The 20,679-nt window shown below is 35.5% G+C and overlaps 2 protein-coding genes across 6 annotated transcripts in view; one reads left to right on the top strand and one right to left on the bottom strand.

The window, feature by feature from the left end:
- The window catches only part of LOC141431807 (neuroligin-4, Y-linked-like), a 263,652-nt gene that overhangs the window by 145,528 nt on the left and 97,445 nt on the right, over window positions 1-20,679 (top strand). The gene's annotated exons all lie outside the window — the stretch shown is intronic.
- On the bottom strand, window positions 11,797-13,878 carry LOC141439115 (uncharacterized). Its single transcript, XM_074103257.1, has 6 exons — window positions 13,722-13,878; window positions 13,294-13,537; window positions 13,109-13,222; window positions 12,937-12,993; window positions 12,142-12,862; window positions 11,797-12,052 (listed from the first exon to the last, which is right to left on the bottom strand). The coding sequence occupies exons 2-5, from the start codon at window positions 13,418-13,420 to the stop codon at window positions 12,714-12,716; spliced, it is 447 nt and encodes a 148-aa protein (XP_073959358.1). The 5' UTR covers window positions 13,421-13,537; window positions 13,722-13,878; the 3' UTR covers window positions 11,797-12,052; window positions 12,142-12,713.

Below are 20,679 nucleotides of genomic sequence, written 5' to 3' on the forward strand. Positions count from 1 at the left end.
CTGTATACCTATTCTGGCATATATACCTATATACCAAACGACGACGATACGAGTATATCGCCAAATTTCACTTCCAAAAACTTATCGCAGTAGTTTAATTTCTAAAGGTATCTCTATCATATTAACATTTCGCATTTTATCATTTGGTCAAATTATCATTTGGCATAATTTTACATTGTCAAGTTTAATCAAGCAAACGTTTTCTTTTGGCTAATATTATATTCCAAAAATATTTGTTTGTTTTAAATGAAACTTCGCACACGAACCAACCACAGAAACCAACTGCTACCAGAAAAATAGGTTAGGCTAGGTTAGAACTGCATCCCCCACAGAAACGAACTGCTATCAGAAAGTCCCATTGTCACATAGTCAAGATCTGATGATGGAGTCCTAGGGAATCGAGGGCAAACCTCAAATTTTATAGGCACACCTATGGCGATTTTGGCATTTTTAGCATAAGCATAAGCATTTACATTCAGAAAGTATCATTTGGTAAACTGGACTTGATGAAGAAGACCGCAGATGACCAATGGAACTCGTCAAAGCTAAGTAATGCTCGCTCATTTAAACGAACATCATTAATATACCTAGATAAGCGACTAAGAAGAAGCTTTAAGTTAATGGTTCTTTCGAATTGATCTGATGCTGAAGCCGGAAGGTAGGCAACGGAACTATGTTATAAAAACAACGTAACTAAGCCGTGTTTGGGCTTAGTGGAATCGTTGTGAGATGTACTTTGGCTACGAATTACTAAAAAGTGAGAAATGAAAAATTTTTAACAAAAAAGTAAAACCGACTCAAAAAAAAAGGAAGCGACTACAAAACCCTTGAAAATATTTTCTAGGTACTGTACTTACTGTGTAAAACTCCTTGGTGTTCGTTCAGTTAGTACTGGCAACCTATTTCCATTTTTAGGGTTCCGTAACCAAAATGGCAAAAACGGAACCCTTATAGTTTCGCCATGTCTGTCTGTCTGTCTGTCCGTCCGCGGCTTTGCTCAGGGACTATCAATGCTAGAAAGCTGTAATTTTGCACGGATATATGTGTAAACTATGCGAGAAAACAGTACATATAAAAAAAGTGTTTTTTTAGGCTACCTCCCATAGACGTAAAGTGGGAGTGTTTTTTTTTCTCATCCAACCCTATATTGTGGGGTATTTTTGGATAGGTTTTTTTAAAACCATTAGGGGTTTGCTAAGACGATTTTTCGATTAATTGTTTTTTTTGCGAACTTCAACTTTAAAGTGCAAATTTTCAATAAAATCGAGCGTCCCCCCCTAAATCTAAACCGGTGGATGGAAAATTTTGAAAAATTCAAGCTGGTAGTCAGTATTTCAAACTTTCAAGGAAAACTATAACGGCTAAGTTTGCTTGAGAATGATTAGTAGTTTAAGAATAAATAGCAGCCTAAGGTATAAAATGAGTTATATTTTATACCTTAGGCCGCTGTTTACTCTTGGAAGAGAACTCGGAAGATTCCGTGTAAAATACGAAATCCTGAGAAAATTATTACTTAATTTTTTCGTTATGGCTATGGAACCCTATTTCGGGCGTGTCCGACACGCTCTTGGCCGGGTTTTAAATATTATGACAGCGCAAGGGAGTTAAATAGACTAGGTATGCGAGCTGCCAACGAAGCGAGTTAATTCACAATATAAGTAATTATAAAAATATAAAACACAGTTTTCTTTTAATCTGTCCACTACAGTACCTACTAGCTCGAAGTCGGAGACTCAGCACGACCCAGCAGGAGGGATCGAAACCCGTAGGTGAGGTATACGACTATTGTTCCACTTTTGTAGTCGGTTCCATTTTATGTCATTTTTTTATTTTTTAAAGTCGACTTTACTTTTTGTTAAAAAAAAATTATAACAGAGTACCGGTATCTACAGTCTTCATCATCAGGTCCACTTCACCAAATGATACTTTCTGAAAGTAAATACTTGACTTGGTGTAAAAATTGCCAAAACCGCTATAGCTGTGCTTTAAAAATTCGAGGGTTACCCTTGATTTCTCTAGGATTCCATCATCAGATTCTGACTTGGTGTCAATGGGGCCACCTCGGAAGTATGTCCCTTAGAACTAAAAAAGAATTTTGAAATTCGGCTCACAATTGGCGGAGTTATCGCGAAACAAATATACAAAAAAACATATACCCGAATTGAGAACCTCCTCCATATTTGAAGTCAGTTGAAAAAAAGTCGTATTTTTTTGTGCGCTTATGTGAAAATCAATCTAAAATAAGTTTATAGTAAAAAAAAACACTTAATATAAGCCTTTCTACTGTCCCGTTGTCTGTCTGTCTGTAATCAAATCTTGCAGGTTAAATTTGACCAACTTCCAGTAGTCAGATTGACTTGAAATTTAGAATACGATACTTATGTAAGTAAATCGCGTGACAACATCTAGTAATGCTGTCTAAAAAAAAACTTGTATTAAAAATGAAATCCACTTGATCCACTTGCCGGTTTCCGATTGAGTTGAAATTTTGCTTGCATGTGTAAATCGGATAACAATGCAATATTATTACGATAGGGAGATGATCTGATGATAATGAATCTGGAAGGTGGCCTACTACTACCTAAACTACTACGTACCTAATGAAACGACACAAACTTATCGAGTTTGGGTTCGCTTGATTCATCTTGACGAGTCATCATCATCATCTCAGCCTGCTGGGCACAGGCCTCCTCTCAGAACAAGAGGGCTTGGGTCTTGACGAGTATTTTGGTGGTAAATGGTATTCAGGGTCTGATGATGGAGCTGGAGGGGGCATAGGAACTCGGTTATTAAACGACACAACCCCGTCGAGTTGGGTTCGTTTGATTAATGTTGACGAGTACTTTGGTACTACATGGTAACTAGGATCTGATGGTGGAGCTCAAAGGTGACCATAGGAATTCGGTAATAGAGCGACACAACCCCATCGAGTTTGGACCGTTGAATTTGTCTTGACAAGTTTTGGTGCTAGATGCGTTTGTTTTGATAATTGGGACTGTGATATAAACGCAAAGATTTAATACAATGTACCTTTAAAGCGGTATATTTCTTATCTAATTTAAATTATTTTAACTTTTAGTTCTTTTTATTTACAAATTAAGCTTGTTTTTGTAGTCGGTTAAAATTACCCCACATTTCGGAAGTACATTTTGCTTTTGCTTAGAAGCAGGGGCTTATTAAGAATGGGACAAGTTAAGCTTAGTTTAGTTTTAGTGTATACGCGAAGTTGCTCTGTATGTACTCTTAAACAGTGCAGCTAGCGTGTACAGTGCGTAGTCTGTTTAAGCCTTTAAAGGACTTAGACTAAGGAAGGTAGGGAGAGATAGCAAACAAGGCGAATAAGGAATGAGTGATGAGTGCGCTGCAGCTCTGGTTACAGGGCTACGGCACATGCTGAGCTGAGTCCTTTTGGCATGACACTACAGCTCAATGTCTATTATTTTTCTCTGTCTTCTAGTTATTGAGGAGGAGAGAGAGTTGTTGAGGAGAAATTCGTGTCTGTACGGTTGTCCAGCGGTGGTGTAGCGGTATAGCACGCGGCACGGAATGCCGAGGACCTGGGTTCGATTCCCAGCGCTGGTTTTTTGAGTTTTCTGTGCGTCTATATTTCAGTTTGTATTTTCGATATTCGTTAATTCTTTTTTACTCGTATTGTGTTTATTATTGCCAGGGACGTTTTTGTTTTTACGGAAGAAAATTTAGAAAAATTACAACGGTCCGAAGCTGCGGGCAACAGCTAGTTTGATAAATAAAAAGAGTGTTAAGGAATTAATGGCGTAAACCCTCCCATAGCAGCATTTGCTTTCATTCAAAGAGAGATATTAAGTATAATCCGGGAATTCGCTTGCATTAACATTTTTTTTGTCTACAAAGGTTAGATTATATAGAAAAGATGAATTATTTTTTCGAGTTAAGGATGAAGCCGTCTCCAGTTCATCCATACTAATTTATAAATCCGAAAGTGTGTGTTTGTATGTTTGTCGTGTTCAGGGGTGGAATTCCAGAAAACGTTAATGTGCCTATATGTGTTTCTTTTGCCCGCAACTTCGTAAGGGAGACCGAGGAGAGTTGTGACAGAGGAGAGTAGTGACAACGCCGATTTTTAAGAACTTATTAACTAAACTTACTAAGTACTAAACTGTAAAGCGAGCTCGCAGTGGCACTCGTTTGATAGTTTGAAACTTGAACTAAAAAACGCGCGCTATTGCGAGTTCGCTAGCAGTTAATAAGTTCCAAGATATCGACGTTTTCACTACTCACCTCTGTCACAACTCTCCTCAGTCACAACTCTCCTCGGTCTCCCCTACACTATATAGGATAATTCCTGCGGGATAAAAGAATACGTGAATTCTATAGAAAGCTACCCTGTCCCTGATTGCATTGAAACAGGCTTATTTTATCCCATGAAATCGCATAGTTCCCGCAGGATAGATATGACTCTTTCGATCAATTTATAAAACATTTGCACTGATAGAAAGCTACCCTTTTTGACTGACATTGGCTACCTATTTTTTCCTCGGGAATATGCAAAATTCCCTGGATATAGAAATTAGTGACTTCTAAAAAACCTCCGACTGTGTCACTTCAAAGTTCAATATCTCAATAACGGCTGGACCGATTTTGATAAAACATGTCTAAGAACTATCGCTAAAAAACCTGCTATCAAATACAAAAACCGCATTCAAATCGGTCCACCCGTTTAAGAGCTACGGTGCCACAGACAGACAGACACACACACACAGAAACACAGACACACATAGCGGTCAAACTTATAACACCCCTCTTTTTGCGTGGGGGGTTAAAAATATTTCACTAATAGAAAGCTACACTGTTTTTGATTGACATAGGCTACGTTTATTCCCAGAAATTCTATTTTAAAATCCTTAATTTGTCCATCGAAGACATTGTAGCTTTCTATTGCAAGATTTTTAAAATCTCCCCCAAAATTCACTTATTTTTATCTCTCAACAAACTGTTTGAGGACCTTTTAGAAATTCATAAATAGCTTGCAAGTTCGTTTTTAAGAAATCGGAAACCAAACCAAGGCAACAAAATCAAATCTCATAACTAAACACAAATAGCCAAAATGAAAGCAGATAATCAACCTCGACCGTCAAAGTCTAAGCGTTAAGTTTAGTAACGTATGTGCTTAGAGTGAAGCGCGGACAGATGTCCACAATGCTCAGACCTAAGTAAAGTACAGATTAAGAAAACACATGTAAACGTTTTTTAACAACCTAGTAGCGCTATCTCTATCTATCGCATTTTAAATATGTTGAAGTACATATTAAGAAAACACATCGTTAGCATGTTTTAATAACCTAGTAGCGCCATCTATCGGCGGGTAGTTTAGCATGGAGATTAAAAAAAAATCTTGACGCAAGATTTTTTTATTTACTTATTACAAAGAGTCTGTATACCAATTTTCAGGTTTCTACCTTGAAAACTGAAGAAAGTCCCATACAAACTTTCACCCCCTTTTTTAGGGGGATGGGGGCAGATTTCCAAAAAAAAAATTGGATGCACGTATTTTTCGTTAGTTTCAAAGAGTCCGCATACCAATGTTTAGCTTTCTACCTTAATAACTGCGGAAAGCTCTATACAAACTTCCACCCCCTATTTAAGGGGGGTGGGGGTTAGAAAGATACATAAAGTTGCCTATGTCACTCTCCGGACCATCAACCATCTCCACATAAAAAAATCACGTCGATCCATCGCTCCGTTTCGACGTGAAAGACGGACAAACATACACACAAACACACAAAAACACACTTTCGCATTTATAATAGAAGTATGGATTAACACCCAAGACCCGAGAAAAAACATTTAGTATTTTTCATACAAATATCTGCCACGACACGGGAATCGAACCCGGGACCTCAAGCTTCGTGGTCAGGTTCTCTAACAACTAGGCCACCTGGTCGTCTGAATGAATGTATCGTTGTTGTACTTACTTATTAGTTACCTGGTAGGTGAGTTAAGTTGGGAGTTGGGTAAGGTTTGCAAACCGGTTAGCCGGTTAACCAAAAAACTGGTTAACCGACACTATTCGACCTCGGTTAAAAACCGTTTTTTTATAACTTTTGCCGGTTAATAACCGAATTGTAAATAGTCCTTAAAAAACTGTAAATTGCCTTAAATACCAGAATATTCTTCAGATTATAAAACGACGAATATAGGTGTTTAAACGTATTTTTATTTGTAAAAAACAAGAATACATACCTACTCGTATTTCTTCGTGTAGTGGACAAGCAAGAAGTTTGTTCATCTTTTTAATTAAATTTCTTCACTAACGTGCTGATAAAATATACGAGCCAGAGCGGGTTCAAGACCTCTCTCACGAAGATGGCGCCCCCCTTTATTAAATGTTAAGATGTCTAAGTATAATTATATCCGACGACCGGATGGCCAAGTGGTAGAGAACTTGACTAGGAAGCTCGAGGTCCCGGGTTCGAATCCCGTCCGGGACAGATATTTGTATGGATAATACGAATGTTTATTCTCGGGTCTTGGATGTTTAAGATTATGTACCATTTAAGTATGTATGTTTATCTGTTGCCTAGTATCCACAGTACAAACTTCGCTTCGTTTGGGACTAGGTCAATTGGTGTCAAGTGTCCCATGATATTTACTTACTATTATTTTAATATTGATTAAATAGTTATATTTCAGCTCAGTGTAGGTATGAGGCGCTTCATCCAACAGCAGATGTCATCCATTATTATCTTGCAATGCAATTATCCCGTTTACTCGAACATCAATACATACGCGAGGAACGGAATCCTATGCGTATTTTTAAATTTGACTAACTCTTACCGTGTTAAAAATATAATTATCATGATCTAGACACCCGGTAGCCTGTCAAGCCAAATTTAAGCTAACAGAACTAGCGAGCAGCACCGCATGTAATTATACCCCAACCATTTGGAGCCACTTTTGATCCCCTCATAACTCAAAAACTATTTCACATAAACATGTCAAATTTGGCTCATTTATTGAAACTTGTGAGAATATGTGAGATATAACGCTATACAGCATTAAAGAGTATCTTTCCGATGACTATTGTAAGTTTGATAAACAATAAACAACCTTACCTTGTAAAACTATAATTATTATAAATAAGTATTAAATATAAAATATATATCCGAAATAAGTCCTCATTATTGATTATATGAAATCTGCAATGACGGTCATGCCTATTCTTTTGACATCTGTACCTATGTATATAGCAGTGTGTGCATGTGTTCATTATGTAACATGTTATTGATAATAAATGATTCTGATTCTAAAATATAATTTCTTCTCATAACTTAAAATAATATATTCAAGCCTAAGATCGGACTTGGCTAGTTTTCATATACGAATTATATAACAGCCTTCGTAAGTTGTAAGTTCTTATTTTATTCTTCCGAAAATTTGGCTTGCTGATAGAAACTAGCCATCGAACATACGGATCTTCCATGACTGTTTTAGTAGGTACTTAATGATAATTCGTATATGAAAACTAGCCAAGTCAGACCTTAGGCTTCAATATATTATTCTAAGTTATAAAGATAAATTATATTTTAAGTTATAATTATAGTGGTTTGACCTATCGCCTCTCAAGCAGAGGGTCGTGGGTTCAAACCCCGGCTCGCACCTCTGAGTTTTTCTAAATTCATGTACGGAATTACATTTGAAATTTTCCATGAGCTTTGCGGTGAAGGAAAACATCGTGAGGAAACCTGCACAAACCTGCGATGCAATTCAATGGTGCGTGTGAAGTTCCCAATCCGCACTGGCCCAAGCTCTTAGGAGGCCTGTGCCCAGCAGTGGGACGTATATAGGCTGGGATGGATATTTTAAGTTGATATAAAATATTTTATATTGTTATAAGTAAATTACAGGACTAACCATTGAACTTGGGCCCCATATATTATCTCACTTCTTTTGTCATTAAAGTAAACAATCAAGGCATCATAATATTAAACTTGGCTCTCAATTCACATTTATGTTTTGATGGGATTGTTTTTATTAATAATATTTAGAACAAGTGCATTGAACATTATTGCATTCAAGTGTATTAAACGAAGATTTTATACCGGGGGCTACTATGATATTCGAAAATCGAAGTTCGTATCGTACTGTCCCTTTCACTATCGTATAAAATAATATTAGCGTCAGCGGGACGTCAAGATACGAAGGTCAAATTTGGCATTTCGTAGTATAGACTGGCATGTTATGTTATAATAATAATTGCTCGTTTAAAGGTATTAGATAGTAAGTACACTTTTTTACAGGCTCAATATTCTCTTAGCGTAGGTAAGTGTCTTAGATGAATGATTGGTCTCGCGCGCTCGCTCGACTAGATACCGCGCTGCTTAAAAACAAAAGGTTCGTGAATGCGGCAACTCAATATTGTAGTGTGTGTAAGAACGGTGTGAGACAATTTGCAAGGATGCTAGTGTGCGTGACGAATTATGTTACAAGCTGCTCCACTGTTACCCGAATTATTGGGAAAATATATTATGCTGTGGTCTATTAAGTTACTGGTTATAAAATGTATCTTGGGATATACTTAGAAATTAACAAGTAATTAAGAGGTGAATGTATTCATATGTTTGTGTATAGAATAGGCGTAGGTTTCTTCTTTAAAAAAATGGTAGGTATAAAGGTATATCAATGATCAGGCCTAACTTATAATTAAAAATATACATATTTAAGGACATTTCATATTTACAAATTATTACTAAAAATTCATGGACTGAGTCACCAAAGGTTTTGCGTAGTTAAGATAACACGTTGGACCTATAGTTAAACCTAATAAAATGCATGTATATCATTGAAGACTAAAAAAAATGTTTTTTTTACAAAATATACATACATACATGCATACATATATACATACATTCATACATATATACGCTTGAAAAACATAACCCTCCTTCGGGCAGTCGGGTAAAAAGTTAACATTTCAGGAAAATGGGTGGAAATACAAAAACAAAATTTTTAGTAAATCAGCAGATTGGGTTTTTCGAATGGGAAGACGAAAAACATTTTTAATTTTAAGACACATTCACCCCATAACTAAAACAGTGTCGGGTAACATTTTATACACCTTCAGTGTATACAGGGTGGCCCATTTATATCGGTCAGTATGGGAAAGTCTAAAACTATACATCATACGAAAATTTCTTCTTAGGAACCATGACATCGATTTTAATAAAAAAAAAACTGCATTCATGCATTTAAAAAAAACCTGTACTCGGCTCGGGAATCGAACCCGGTTGTTTTGAAAAAAAAAACTTATAAATACAAATACAAATAATTTATTTGTCAAACATAGGTTAAAATAGTTGGTACACTGATCATAGATTTGTATCACTATGCTGCGCCCGAGGGCATACAAATATAAATGTCTTGTAGGTAGGCACATTCAGTCATGCAGTAAACTAAATAAAGTCTAAAAAGTTGCAGAACTATCACGCATATACTCCTCCATTGAATAGTAGACCTTAACCGCCAAAAAGTTAAAAAGTTGTTCACTATTTCTATTTAGATATCGATTGTGTACGTCTTAAGAAGTAAATGTGTCCATGAAACATTATGTCTAAAATGAATAAAATGCATTGTTTTCACATACTTTAATTTATTTTAGTAGGTGTTCGAAGTGTCCACCGTTACAATATTCAACAAATTCTGGCATGTAAAATTGTCTCTATGGTTGTTTGTACCTCTTTGCTGGTGTCGAAACTTGTTACATACACCACTTTACCTATCATTATGGCATTGGCATTGCATTAAAACCGTTTTTCTGCTAATTTGCTGTCACTGCTGTATTTTTTTTTAATTCACAATGAGGCCATTTTTTGTCTTTGATTTGTCAAGATGGCCAACATAACGCTTCTAATCCGTCTATCAGCAGCTCAACAAGTAGCAGTCTGCTAGCAAGCGTTTATGAATCATACTTCTTGACAACCGCCCAATAAGCTTAATCAGTCTGCTAAGTAACAGACCATCAAACCCCAATTACGGATTTTTTATGAATAAGGCTGTAATAATTTATCAGACACAGAAATACGGTTCATCCCTTCCCTTAGCAAAGGAATATTTTATGCCTCGACCCACGGCACAGGCAGATTAATTCTTGAAATGGGTATTTGTAAGGAATGAAATAGTATTCTCTGATTGGTAAACGTCGCAAGGGGAATTCTTCGGGTGATTTGAGAAGGACAACGTAATTTGATTAAGTTCAAGTTGATGCTTGAACTCAGTTTAATCTTTTTAAACGTCTTGTGATTTTAGAAGTCGAGTTTGCTTGCTTTGTCTGTTAATTAAGGCCATTACAGCTTCTAAACTTTATTAATTTGGACAATTAGTAAACGTTAGCTACATTAACAAAAAAATTGCCTCTATTACCAATCCACTGAGCAAGTAATCACTATACGTTTTTAAGAGACTGCACTTCCATCAAAGCCATAAACTGAATTATGAACCTAGTTTCTACCAACATATAAGTGACAGTCAGAGGTACCAACATAAAGTGTCAATGTCAAGGCGTTAGAGATGTAACACTATGCCATCGATATCGATAAATATTAAGTAGTACCTAGGTAGGTATTTTGTGTTATTTTTTTACATTTTACCAGGAAAATAATTACAAATAGCACATTAATAAAATTTTATTGAAAATCTTGTGATTTATGAACATGAACAAGTTGAATATGCTACGATAACCATACAATTTTTTTCCACCGATTGCTGTACACTAATAAAACCGGTTTCAAACCAAGAACTAAGCTATGCCGAAACTAAGCTATGGCAGCTAAGCTCAGCTAAACTAGAAAAGGTATCGAATCTTTTTGGCACACCTAAAGTTGCGAGTACATAAAAAGTCGCGTTTTGGTGTAGGTACATGTACATGCAAATAAAATTAAATATCGTATCCTACTTATATTATAAATGTGAAAGTTTGTGTGTGAGTGAGTGAGTATGTTTGTTACTTCTTCACGCTGAAACGGCTGGACGGATTTGGATGAAATTTGGCAAAAAGTTAGTTTGTAACCTGGATTAACATAGAATACTTTTTATCTCGATATTCCCACGGGATAGGGACAAAATCTTGAACGAACAACCGCTGGGCTTAGAATCATGAAATTTGGTATGTAGATAGATGGACATCTGGAATAACACATAGGCTACTTTTTAGCTCGATATTCCCACGGGATAGGGATAAAATCTTGAAATAACAACCGCTGGGCTTAAGGGAAATTTTAGCATGGGTGTTTTAATTTAACGTCAATGGAAACCAGGATGTAATTTTAGGGAATTCCCACGACAATTTAATAAAATCCCGGAATTCAATTCAACTGCTGTATCTAATGATTTACGCGTGCGATGCCGCGGGTAAACGTTAGTATGTTTATATACAAAAAACCTTAGTAAACAAAATTTTATCCAGTTATGATAGTGGTTTAAAATGTTTTTAATTGAGTTTTAAATCAATTTAAATGGTTTTATTTTATTCATATTTTACATTTTCAAACTGAAATAACTCAGAAAGTATATCACTTACGACATTTTGACAAAGATTAATTGTTGTTTGTAATAATTTTCTCCGTAGATTGGCATATGTTTCATAGGTATACATCAAAACGCAACTTTTTATGTACTTACAACTTTAGGTATAGTCTGGCAAAAAAGAGTAGAAATTAAAAAGTGGCAACACTGTAGTGTCCTCCCTTTTTTGCTCCAGGGTTTGAAAGGGATGACACTACAGTGTTGCCACTTTTTAATTTCTACTCTTTTTTGCCAGATTTTATATGTCAGGCTCGATACAAAAAGGTTCGAACCCCTTTGTCGCGTGCGCCAAGTCAATATTGATCGATAAGAAAAAAATTTTGATGACAAACACATTGATAATAAGAAAAGAAGATTGATAGCTCGTGGTCTGCAAACATAAGGGTTGAAAAGCTATGATGTGTGTAATTCCAATAAATTAATTCTTAACAACAATGTTGAGAACGCAGGTCCATAATAAAATGTCCAGCTCGTGGCAGAAGTCAGTTGAAACCTGAAAAAGAAAGTGATTACAATAAATACGAGTATTAACAGAATTTATTAGTTAACAGTAAAGTAAAATGAATTACAAAAAAAACTTACATATCTTCTCATTTTGCTTTACTTTGAACTTGGGCTATTTTATTAGCATTGGCTATAACATCTTCTGACTTTATAAACTCTGCATTATATATTTAACATTGCCGTAGAATCAATAATTTCATAATTCGTAAACATATACGTTTTTTCATGTCCTGATGTTCAATACAGACCCACCATGTAAAATTTATATCCGCCATCATAAATGTGCAAAGCATTTGAAGTATATCTTCTTTCGTTTGCTGGTACCATAGATAAACTTATTTCTTTTAGCTGTTTTAATGTAGCAACGTTAATACCAGGCTCCATTGGTACGATTCTCAGCAAACGTTGAATTGTTCGGACACTTGGCAATGACATAACATGTGTCAAATAACAGTAAGTTTTTGGTGATCTTTTAAATATTTGTAAGGCAGATATTTTGTTTTTGATATCCCATCGCTTTCCTTGAGGTTTTGTGTTATGGTTTTTTAAACTCTGTGTCACTCATCATCATCATCATCATCCCAGCCTATATACGTCCCACTGCAGGGCACAGGCCTCCCCTCAGAATGAGAGGGTTGTGTCACTATATTTTACAAAATATCTGAATCCAAACTGTGTAAATCAACAGAAGTTTTTGAAAGAGATTTTAATAAGATTTGTGTACGCTGTAACTTTTTTAAGATTTTCTTCTTGCGTGTTAACTTTAATTGACTGTACTCATAACGGTAGCTAATAGCGCCTGTAAATACACAATAACTATAGCATACTGTTTTTAATTTACCAGCAACGCAAAAATAAAAATTTGAGCACTACCTTCCATAGTTGCTTGCTTGGATTTTGAAGTAGAAGGATTGCAATCAAGTGAAGTATCTGAAACAAAAATATAACAAATAAAAAAATAATAATTTAATTTCAGTTACACAAAAATAATATAACCTACTAATTTAATATCAGTTAAAGAAAATATAAATAAAGTGAAATAAACCTATTTTCCGCTTTTTATAAGTATGTGCTTGTTCAATAGCCTGTGGATTATTTCCATGGTCAGTTGTACAATCAGGTGTTTTTGAGGTAGAAGGATTGCAATCAAGCGAAATATCTGAAACAAAATATAACAAATAAATAAATAATAATTTAATTTCAGTTAAAGAAAAAAGTATAAACTATTACCTTTTTCCTTCTCTTGTTTATGATTACAAATAGGGAAATTTGCCAGAATTTCGTCCGAAAGTGGTGTATTCAGCTTTAATGTAGGATAGGGATTCCTCTTCAATCTATTTCCATGTTTGTTAAACATATTACGAAGAAAATGATCTCCACAAATGAACTTGTTTTAATTCAACCTCATTCATACCCATACAGATGGGTATGTAGACCAAATCCTCATTGCCTGTATATTTAACCCATATTCTATCTAAAATAAAAAAAATATCGATAACTTCAACACGGCACTATGTAATGATTATATGAAAATATGGCAATGCTAAATATTATTTAGGCTCATAATTTAATGTTAATGCGACTATCATTAACACTGTTTTTAAGCTGTTTACACTCAAATTTACCTATATATCTAAAAAAACATACAATACAATTACCTGTTTGGGTCAAGCGGAAATCTAGCCGAAAGTAAGTATATCTTTGCTCAACCTTCTTACTCTCCGGACACCACAAATTTCACATTTTCGCAAAGATTTGCCACCCATAATATCTTTTTATGCAGTTAATTGCAGTTTTTTAATACTTTTAGTGAAAATAAGAACACCAACACCGCGCGACAGATGGCCATGCTGTGTTATCTTAGAACAAAGTATAGAGCACTGGTAAAAACGCCATCTATTGGATGAGTCTCATAAGATAATACTCACGCGCTCGATCTCTCTAAAGATCGCCTAGGTGGCGCTGATAAGCTTTGATGTTACACATTATTACCATTGGTAAAAAAAAATCGTAGAAGTAAAAATCCATAACATATTATTATTATTATTCTAAATTGTTATTTTTTTTTTCATTTTATGCGCCTAAAAGTAAAACTACTTATGATTTATTCTATTAAACAAAATTTTAAATCGGAAATTGAATATGATTGCCACGAAATAGCTGAAATTTAAATTTCAGTGCTGGCAACATTGAAAAGCTGTCTTTGATTTGAACGTTAACAGTTTTCTTTGCTAATCATATCCAAGTAAATTTTTATTTGAAATTATGTACTTGAAATCGGCGTAAGACTGCCGCCTTTTGCCTGTAACACGACCAAGCTATGTTTGCACCTCGCGCTTAACAAGAACAGTTCAAAAATGTATAATTCAACAAATAGGAGACGAAAATTTTAGCATTAACAGCTTTCATTCTTTGTCGCCGATACGTATCGCATCTTACGAATTTTCGTTTCCTATTTGTTCAATTTAATTTTTTTTTACTGTTTTTGTTAAGTGCGAGGTGCAAACTTAGCTTGGTCGTGTTATGCATACCTACTTTTAACTAACACTACACACCTACCTATCAATATATATACGTAATAGACAGCTATCGTAGCTATACATCTATATAGAATACATTTAGTCACGGACTCAACCGCTTGGTGGCGCTTAAGTCGAGACCACAAATATACGTGAAGTTAGCTATCTATTACCAGTATACACACTCTCATCTATGTTGATGGCGGGCGTCAATGGCGTACGTCACATTCTCATGCTGGCCAACACGAAGTGAAGTATAATGCGGCTAAATTAGCGTGTCGGGGTTGGTATATTAGGACAGAACATTAACCAACTCTTGTATTTGGCAAGAGTGTCTTAGTTTTCAATGTTGGTACAAAGTACGTTCATAATTCCAAACATTGTGTTTTTTTTTATATGAAGTGTCGCAAGGCTGTTACCAATCGACAAACCAGACATTTCAACTAGGTGGTCATTTGGTAAGTTTTCCCCAATGGAACAACCAGGCACACCAGCTGGCTGGTCTGTTTTTTTTATATGAAGTGTCGCTAGGCTGTTACCAATCGACAAACCAGACATTTCAACTAGGTGGTCATTTGGTAAGTTTTCCCCAATGGAACAACCAGGCACACCAGCTGGCTGGTCAGTTGATATTTTTTTCCCAACGGACAAACCAGATGCACCAGCTGGCTGGTCAGTTGGTAAGTTTTCTCCAACGGAAAAACCAGGCACACCAGCTGGCTGGCCAGTTGGTATTTTTTTGCCAACGCACCAACCAGGCGCAATAGCTGGCTGATCAAAAATGTTACCTAACTAATAATACTGTATTTGTCGGAAAATCAATCCAAACATGAAGAAAGGATCGTAGAAAGTAAATCTATGTAAATAACGCGAGCGAAACCGCGAGCAAAATCTAATCTTCAATAAGTGCTATACAAAGACGTATTTGGCGTTCTATTATCACGAAGCTAATAAGAACGACATTTCCTTGGATGTTTGAGAAAAAAAAACTAAATCGCTTTCGACACGCGGTAAGCGATTTAGTTTTTTTCTACCTGTCTCCATATCCGCACACTCCTACTAAGCCACGCAACGGATTTTTACACGGTATTTCAAGGGTTTTTCACTATCAAGTAGATCAAGTATTTAGATATACTTAACTGTAGGTATTAATTAATATGAGCTCAACTTATTCACACGCATAAGTCATAAGATTCAGCAGTTGAAATCAAATTCCAGGATGTCACTGAATTACATCGTGGATTTCATTAACGTTGCGTATAAAGCACCTGCGCCGAATTACATGTCAAATCCTTGAGTTTATAATTTTCTGATTTTACCCCGATTCCTTTGGAATATCGAGACAAAAAGTACCCTCCTATTCGTTGACTCAGACGTCCAGCTGTCTAAGTACTAAATTTCACTAAAATCCGACCAACCGTTTCAGCGTGAGGGAATAAAAATCATCCATCCATCACCTCACAAACTTTCGCGTTTATAATATTAGTAGGTTCGTGCTTATAATATTGTAGGATAGTAATTAGTAGACTAAAATAAGTTTTTAAATCATTATATTTTATTTAACACTCTTTCATTAATCCAATACTATAATAATAATAGTTAATTGATCTTCTTCTTAAAGAAAATTTATTTTTTTACTGTCCATCTTTTTCCCTCCATACTCTTTACATTTCGATTCTAGCGAAGTGTTTTAAAATCTTGTTTGTAGAAAATTTTGGTATATAAAGTAAAATTATGTAAGATTTTTTCTTGCTATGGGCCACCGTTTACGCGTTATTTAAGAGCAACTAAATAACCGGCCAAGTGCGAGTCGGACTCGCGCACGAAGGGTTCTGTACCATCTATACAACATTCATTAGGAAAAACGGAAAAAAATTACGTTCGTTGTATGAAAGAATTAAATATTTATTTTATCCTGTTTTTAGTATAGTAAATACATAATCTGTGAAAATTTCAACTGTCTAACTATCACGGTTCATGGGATATAGGCTGGTGACAGGTGGACGGACCTTTACCCCACCTCCCCCCCTATCCGTTAGCTTCACCTCCATCCATCAGTACTTTTAAAGCATCTTTACCTAAACCAAATTTGGCTTATACAAGAATTATTTCCCCTACTTATTATTCCTGGGGTGAGCTAGTTATTAGAGGGACGTTCGGTTGTTTAACTCTGAGTGAGCAGTAAGATTGAAATGAACGTCTTCTTAAAACTGACAAGACAGCATGCAGTAAGTAAGCAGAACTGTATATCGTCTAGATACGATATTTATAAAACGATTTAAACTTAAATACTACGAAAATGGGACACTCTTCGGAACACTATAAATGTACGTCGACGCACTGTAGGAAACTGGTTCGGATCGTAAATATCGATTTACAGGAAATGTGCGAGTAACGACCCATAGCGAACCATGATTTATGAGAGATTTGTAAGGTTCCTCACATGAATAACAGTTTAATGGCAGAACCTCCAGGTAAAAGTCATAATATTATGTATAAATTACAGATAAATTGTGTAGCTTTGTCACACTTTGTTGCCGGCTACATTTATCTAAATCAACAACAAACAACAACAAGCTTAACTTTATACCTGCGTTTTTAGGGATTCGCACTCAAAGGAACCAGTCGGCGCACTATTCCAGTCACTCACGTGCCCATACGTCTATCTATCTGTCCGTCTATCATATATATGTTTTACAGCCAAACGATTGTGGAGCTACTAGTCTCCAAATTTTACACAGTATAAGAATCCTGTTTACCCAAAGTACGTCCTACTCGCAATTGGATGTTTTTTTTTAATATTTCGATCAACTTTATTTCGATCTTTTTAAACTCATTCGCTGCCACCTGACTTCTACTGGTGCCACCGACGCACGTGTGCGTTCAAAGTCTATCTATCTATATTATTACATATAATAAATCTGTAGAAAGTCTTTTGTACTACATTTTTACGCAAAATAAAAATAATTGTATTTGTATTTGGAAACGTGTAATTTTGTACATGTTAACTACACCGACACAGAGGTAAAATTAAAAAAAATATATTTTGGACATCTATGTAAATCTAAATAGATAGGTACTTTGTAAAAACTAAATTACTAAATTGGTATGTATACAGTGCAATATAGGTGGTCAACTTTAAATTGTAAGACTGCGGCAGAAATTAAAAATAGCACGTTATGTAGGTACCTAACGCAAAAGAAAATTAATGAAAATTTAATTAGAGGGTCTGATTGATTTGACATTACTTACATAAAACCTATCGAAAGAAAGCCTTGCAAGTCAAGCAGTAAATTAATAAGCCACCTATTCATTAAAATATAAACCTTTAATATTTTTATAGCATTTTATAGTCATGTAACACGTGTACGGACGGTAATTATAATTCCTCGAAAAATGTCACTAAGGCACTATTTTTACTCCTAAGTGCTGAATTAAATCGTAAGTGTGGTCATCAGACCTTGAATACCATCTAGACCCGTACTTGTCAAGACAAATTAAATGAGCCTAAACTCGATATGACTGGGTTGTTTTTATAGTTTCGCCAAGTCTGTCCGGCTGTCTGTCTATCTGTCTGTCTGTCCGCGAGTAAGCCCAGTGACCGATAGTACTTGAAAGCTGTATTTTGGTATAAATATTATACATATCAGTCACGCCGACAAAGTGGTACAATAAATAAAAGGTATTTTTTTTTTACTTTGCCTCCCATCGACGTACAGTGGGGGTGATTTTGTTTTTTGACTAACCTTATAGTGTGGGGTATCGTTGGATCGATCTTTTAAAACCATTTTCTGCTAAGACAATTTTTCTATTCAGTGATCTGTTTGCGAAATATTTAGATAAGACTGCTGGACATCAAATTGTATAACACCCATATTATGTATGTATTTAGCAGTAACTCGTGCATTTGCTCTTGAAACTCATAATTTGGTGAAGTGGAACTGATGAAGACCACATTTGACCAACAGAACTACTACTCAAATAACAAGAACTGCACGGGTTGAATTTCAGTTACTTTAAGACAGAAAGTTGCTAAGAAATTTATACTCGTAATGCATATGGTACAATGGAACGGGTGGTGAAGCACCAGAACTCCTCAATAATGAACGTTTCTGCATCAGAAAAAGCAATCATTCATAAAAAGTGTCGAGCATTTGACATTAAACATTGAACATTAAACTATTTTATCTCAGATTATTTCCACTAAAAAGCGTGCAAAAAATGTATAACAGAAAATTGAACACTAAAAAACCATGAAAATAATTTTCTACCAGTCTGAAGTCGTTGCCTCAGCACGAGACATCAGGAGTGATTGAAGTCTAAAATATCAGTAGATATGTAGGTGAAGTAGACGACTATAGGTCCACTCCTGCTGGCTCGTGCTGAGGCACCGACTTCAGACTAGTAAAAAATTATTTTCATGGTTTTTTTAGTCGGTTCAATTTTATTTTTATTTTGTCGGTTTTTTTGTTATATTTTTTTTTAAATTATAATATCCTTGTAACCACTAATTTTGCAGATAAAAAAGCCTGTAATTAAACTGTGTATCTACTTATATTTTATTTTAACCAGATGAACTGCTTAACCGTTAGAACAACTAAACTAATTAATAACTTTCTCATCCCGAGGGCACTTCGGGTAAATAGTGTGGAAGATGGATGGGCCGAGGCATGTTTGAGTCTTCCACTCGAAGTTTTCTAAGATACTAAGCACTTACATGATTAACGATGTTATTATTCTAGTACGTTTGATAATAATAGGCAAATCCACATGCTAATCAAAATATAGTAATAGGCCAATCATAACCCACGTTAAAATAGCTCCAATTAATCTCAGTACCAGTCATCACGACGTGAACAGAATTTGGGAATATTAAAGTAGATTCGTTATAGATTTACCACGGATTATTATTATCGTTTTCGTACAGCAGTTTACAGCAGTTAAAATCAACTAAGCCCTCTTGTTCTGAGAGGAGGCCTGTGCCCAGCAGTGGGACGTATATAGGCTGGGATGATGATGAAAATCAACTAATTAATAGTAGCACTAATACCTTTTTTTATTAACTATTTTCTGGCAATAAACATATTTGATTACACTAATTAATTGGTCAATTATTTATTAAGAAGTGGTCCAGAAAAGTAGCGGAACATTTTTATTAGTTTCAATGAGTTTATGAAATAAATACAATTAACTGTCTGGCATGTCTTATAAGCATTCTAGACGTGGTTTTATAGTATAAATTGTTAATTATATATATCTTAATAAATAAAATTTCGATGTCTAAATTTGCTCGTCGTTAGTTAATTTTGGTCAATTACCTAGAAATTCGTCACTGGAGTCAAGTTAGGGTTGCCGAACATTTAAATATACCTAGATACACAGAAAATGCTAAAACTAAAGGACCTATGTAAATGTATTCCTATTATCAATAATATTTTTCTATAAGTGAAGCGTCAGTTAAATTTCTCTTCTCTACACATACACTGTAGTTACAAAAAAAAATTAACAAAAAGTGAAACAGACTCCAAAAAAATAAAAAAATAACGGAAAATGAAACCGACTACAAAACCCTTGAAAATATGTTTCTAGGTACCTACTAGCTCGAAGTCGGTGCCTCAGCACGAGCCAGCAGGAATGGAACAACAGTCTTCTACCTCACCTACATACTATGGGTTTCAATCCATCCTGCTGGGTCGGATCGTGCTGAGTCACCGACTTCGAGCTAGTAGGTACCTAGAAACTTATTTTCAAGGGTTTTGTAGTCGGTTTTATTTTCCGTTATTTTTTTTATTTTTTTGGAGTCGGTGAAACGTATGAGTGGACTGTAATAAATAACTAAAAGCAAACGAAGATTTTTTTATTTTATTTTATTAGCCTATTTTTGTGTCCCACTGCTGGGCAAAGGCCTCTCCTCTCTTGCTCCACTCCTGCCTATCAAAGGCGAGCTCCCGCCATCCCACATTATAGGCATCTAAGTCGTCCCTCCATCTCCTCTTCGGTCTGCCTCTATTACGGTATCCGTCACTAGGGACCCATTCCGTAACAATTTTGGCCCAACGTTCTGGGTTCATTCGACAGACATGTCCAGCCCAGTCCC

The sequence above is a fragment of the Choristoneura fumiferana genome, chromosome Z (assembly GCF_025370935.1).
Source record: "Choristoneura fumiferana chromosome Z, NRCan_CFum_1, whole genome shotgun sequence".
NCBI lineage: Eukaryota > Metazoa > Arthropoda > Insecta > Lepidoptera > Tortricidae > Choristoneura > Choristoneura fumiferana.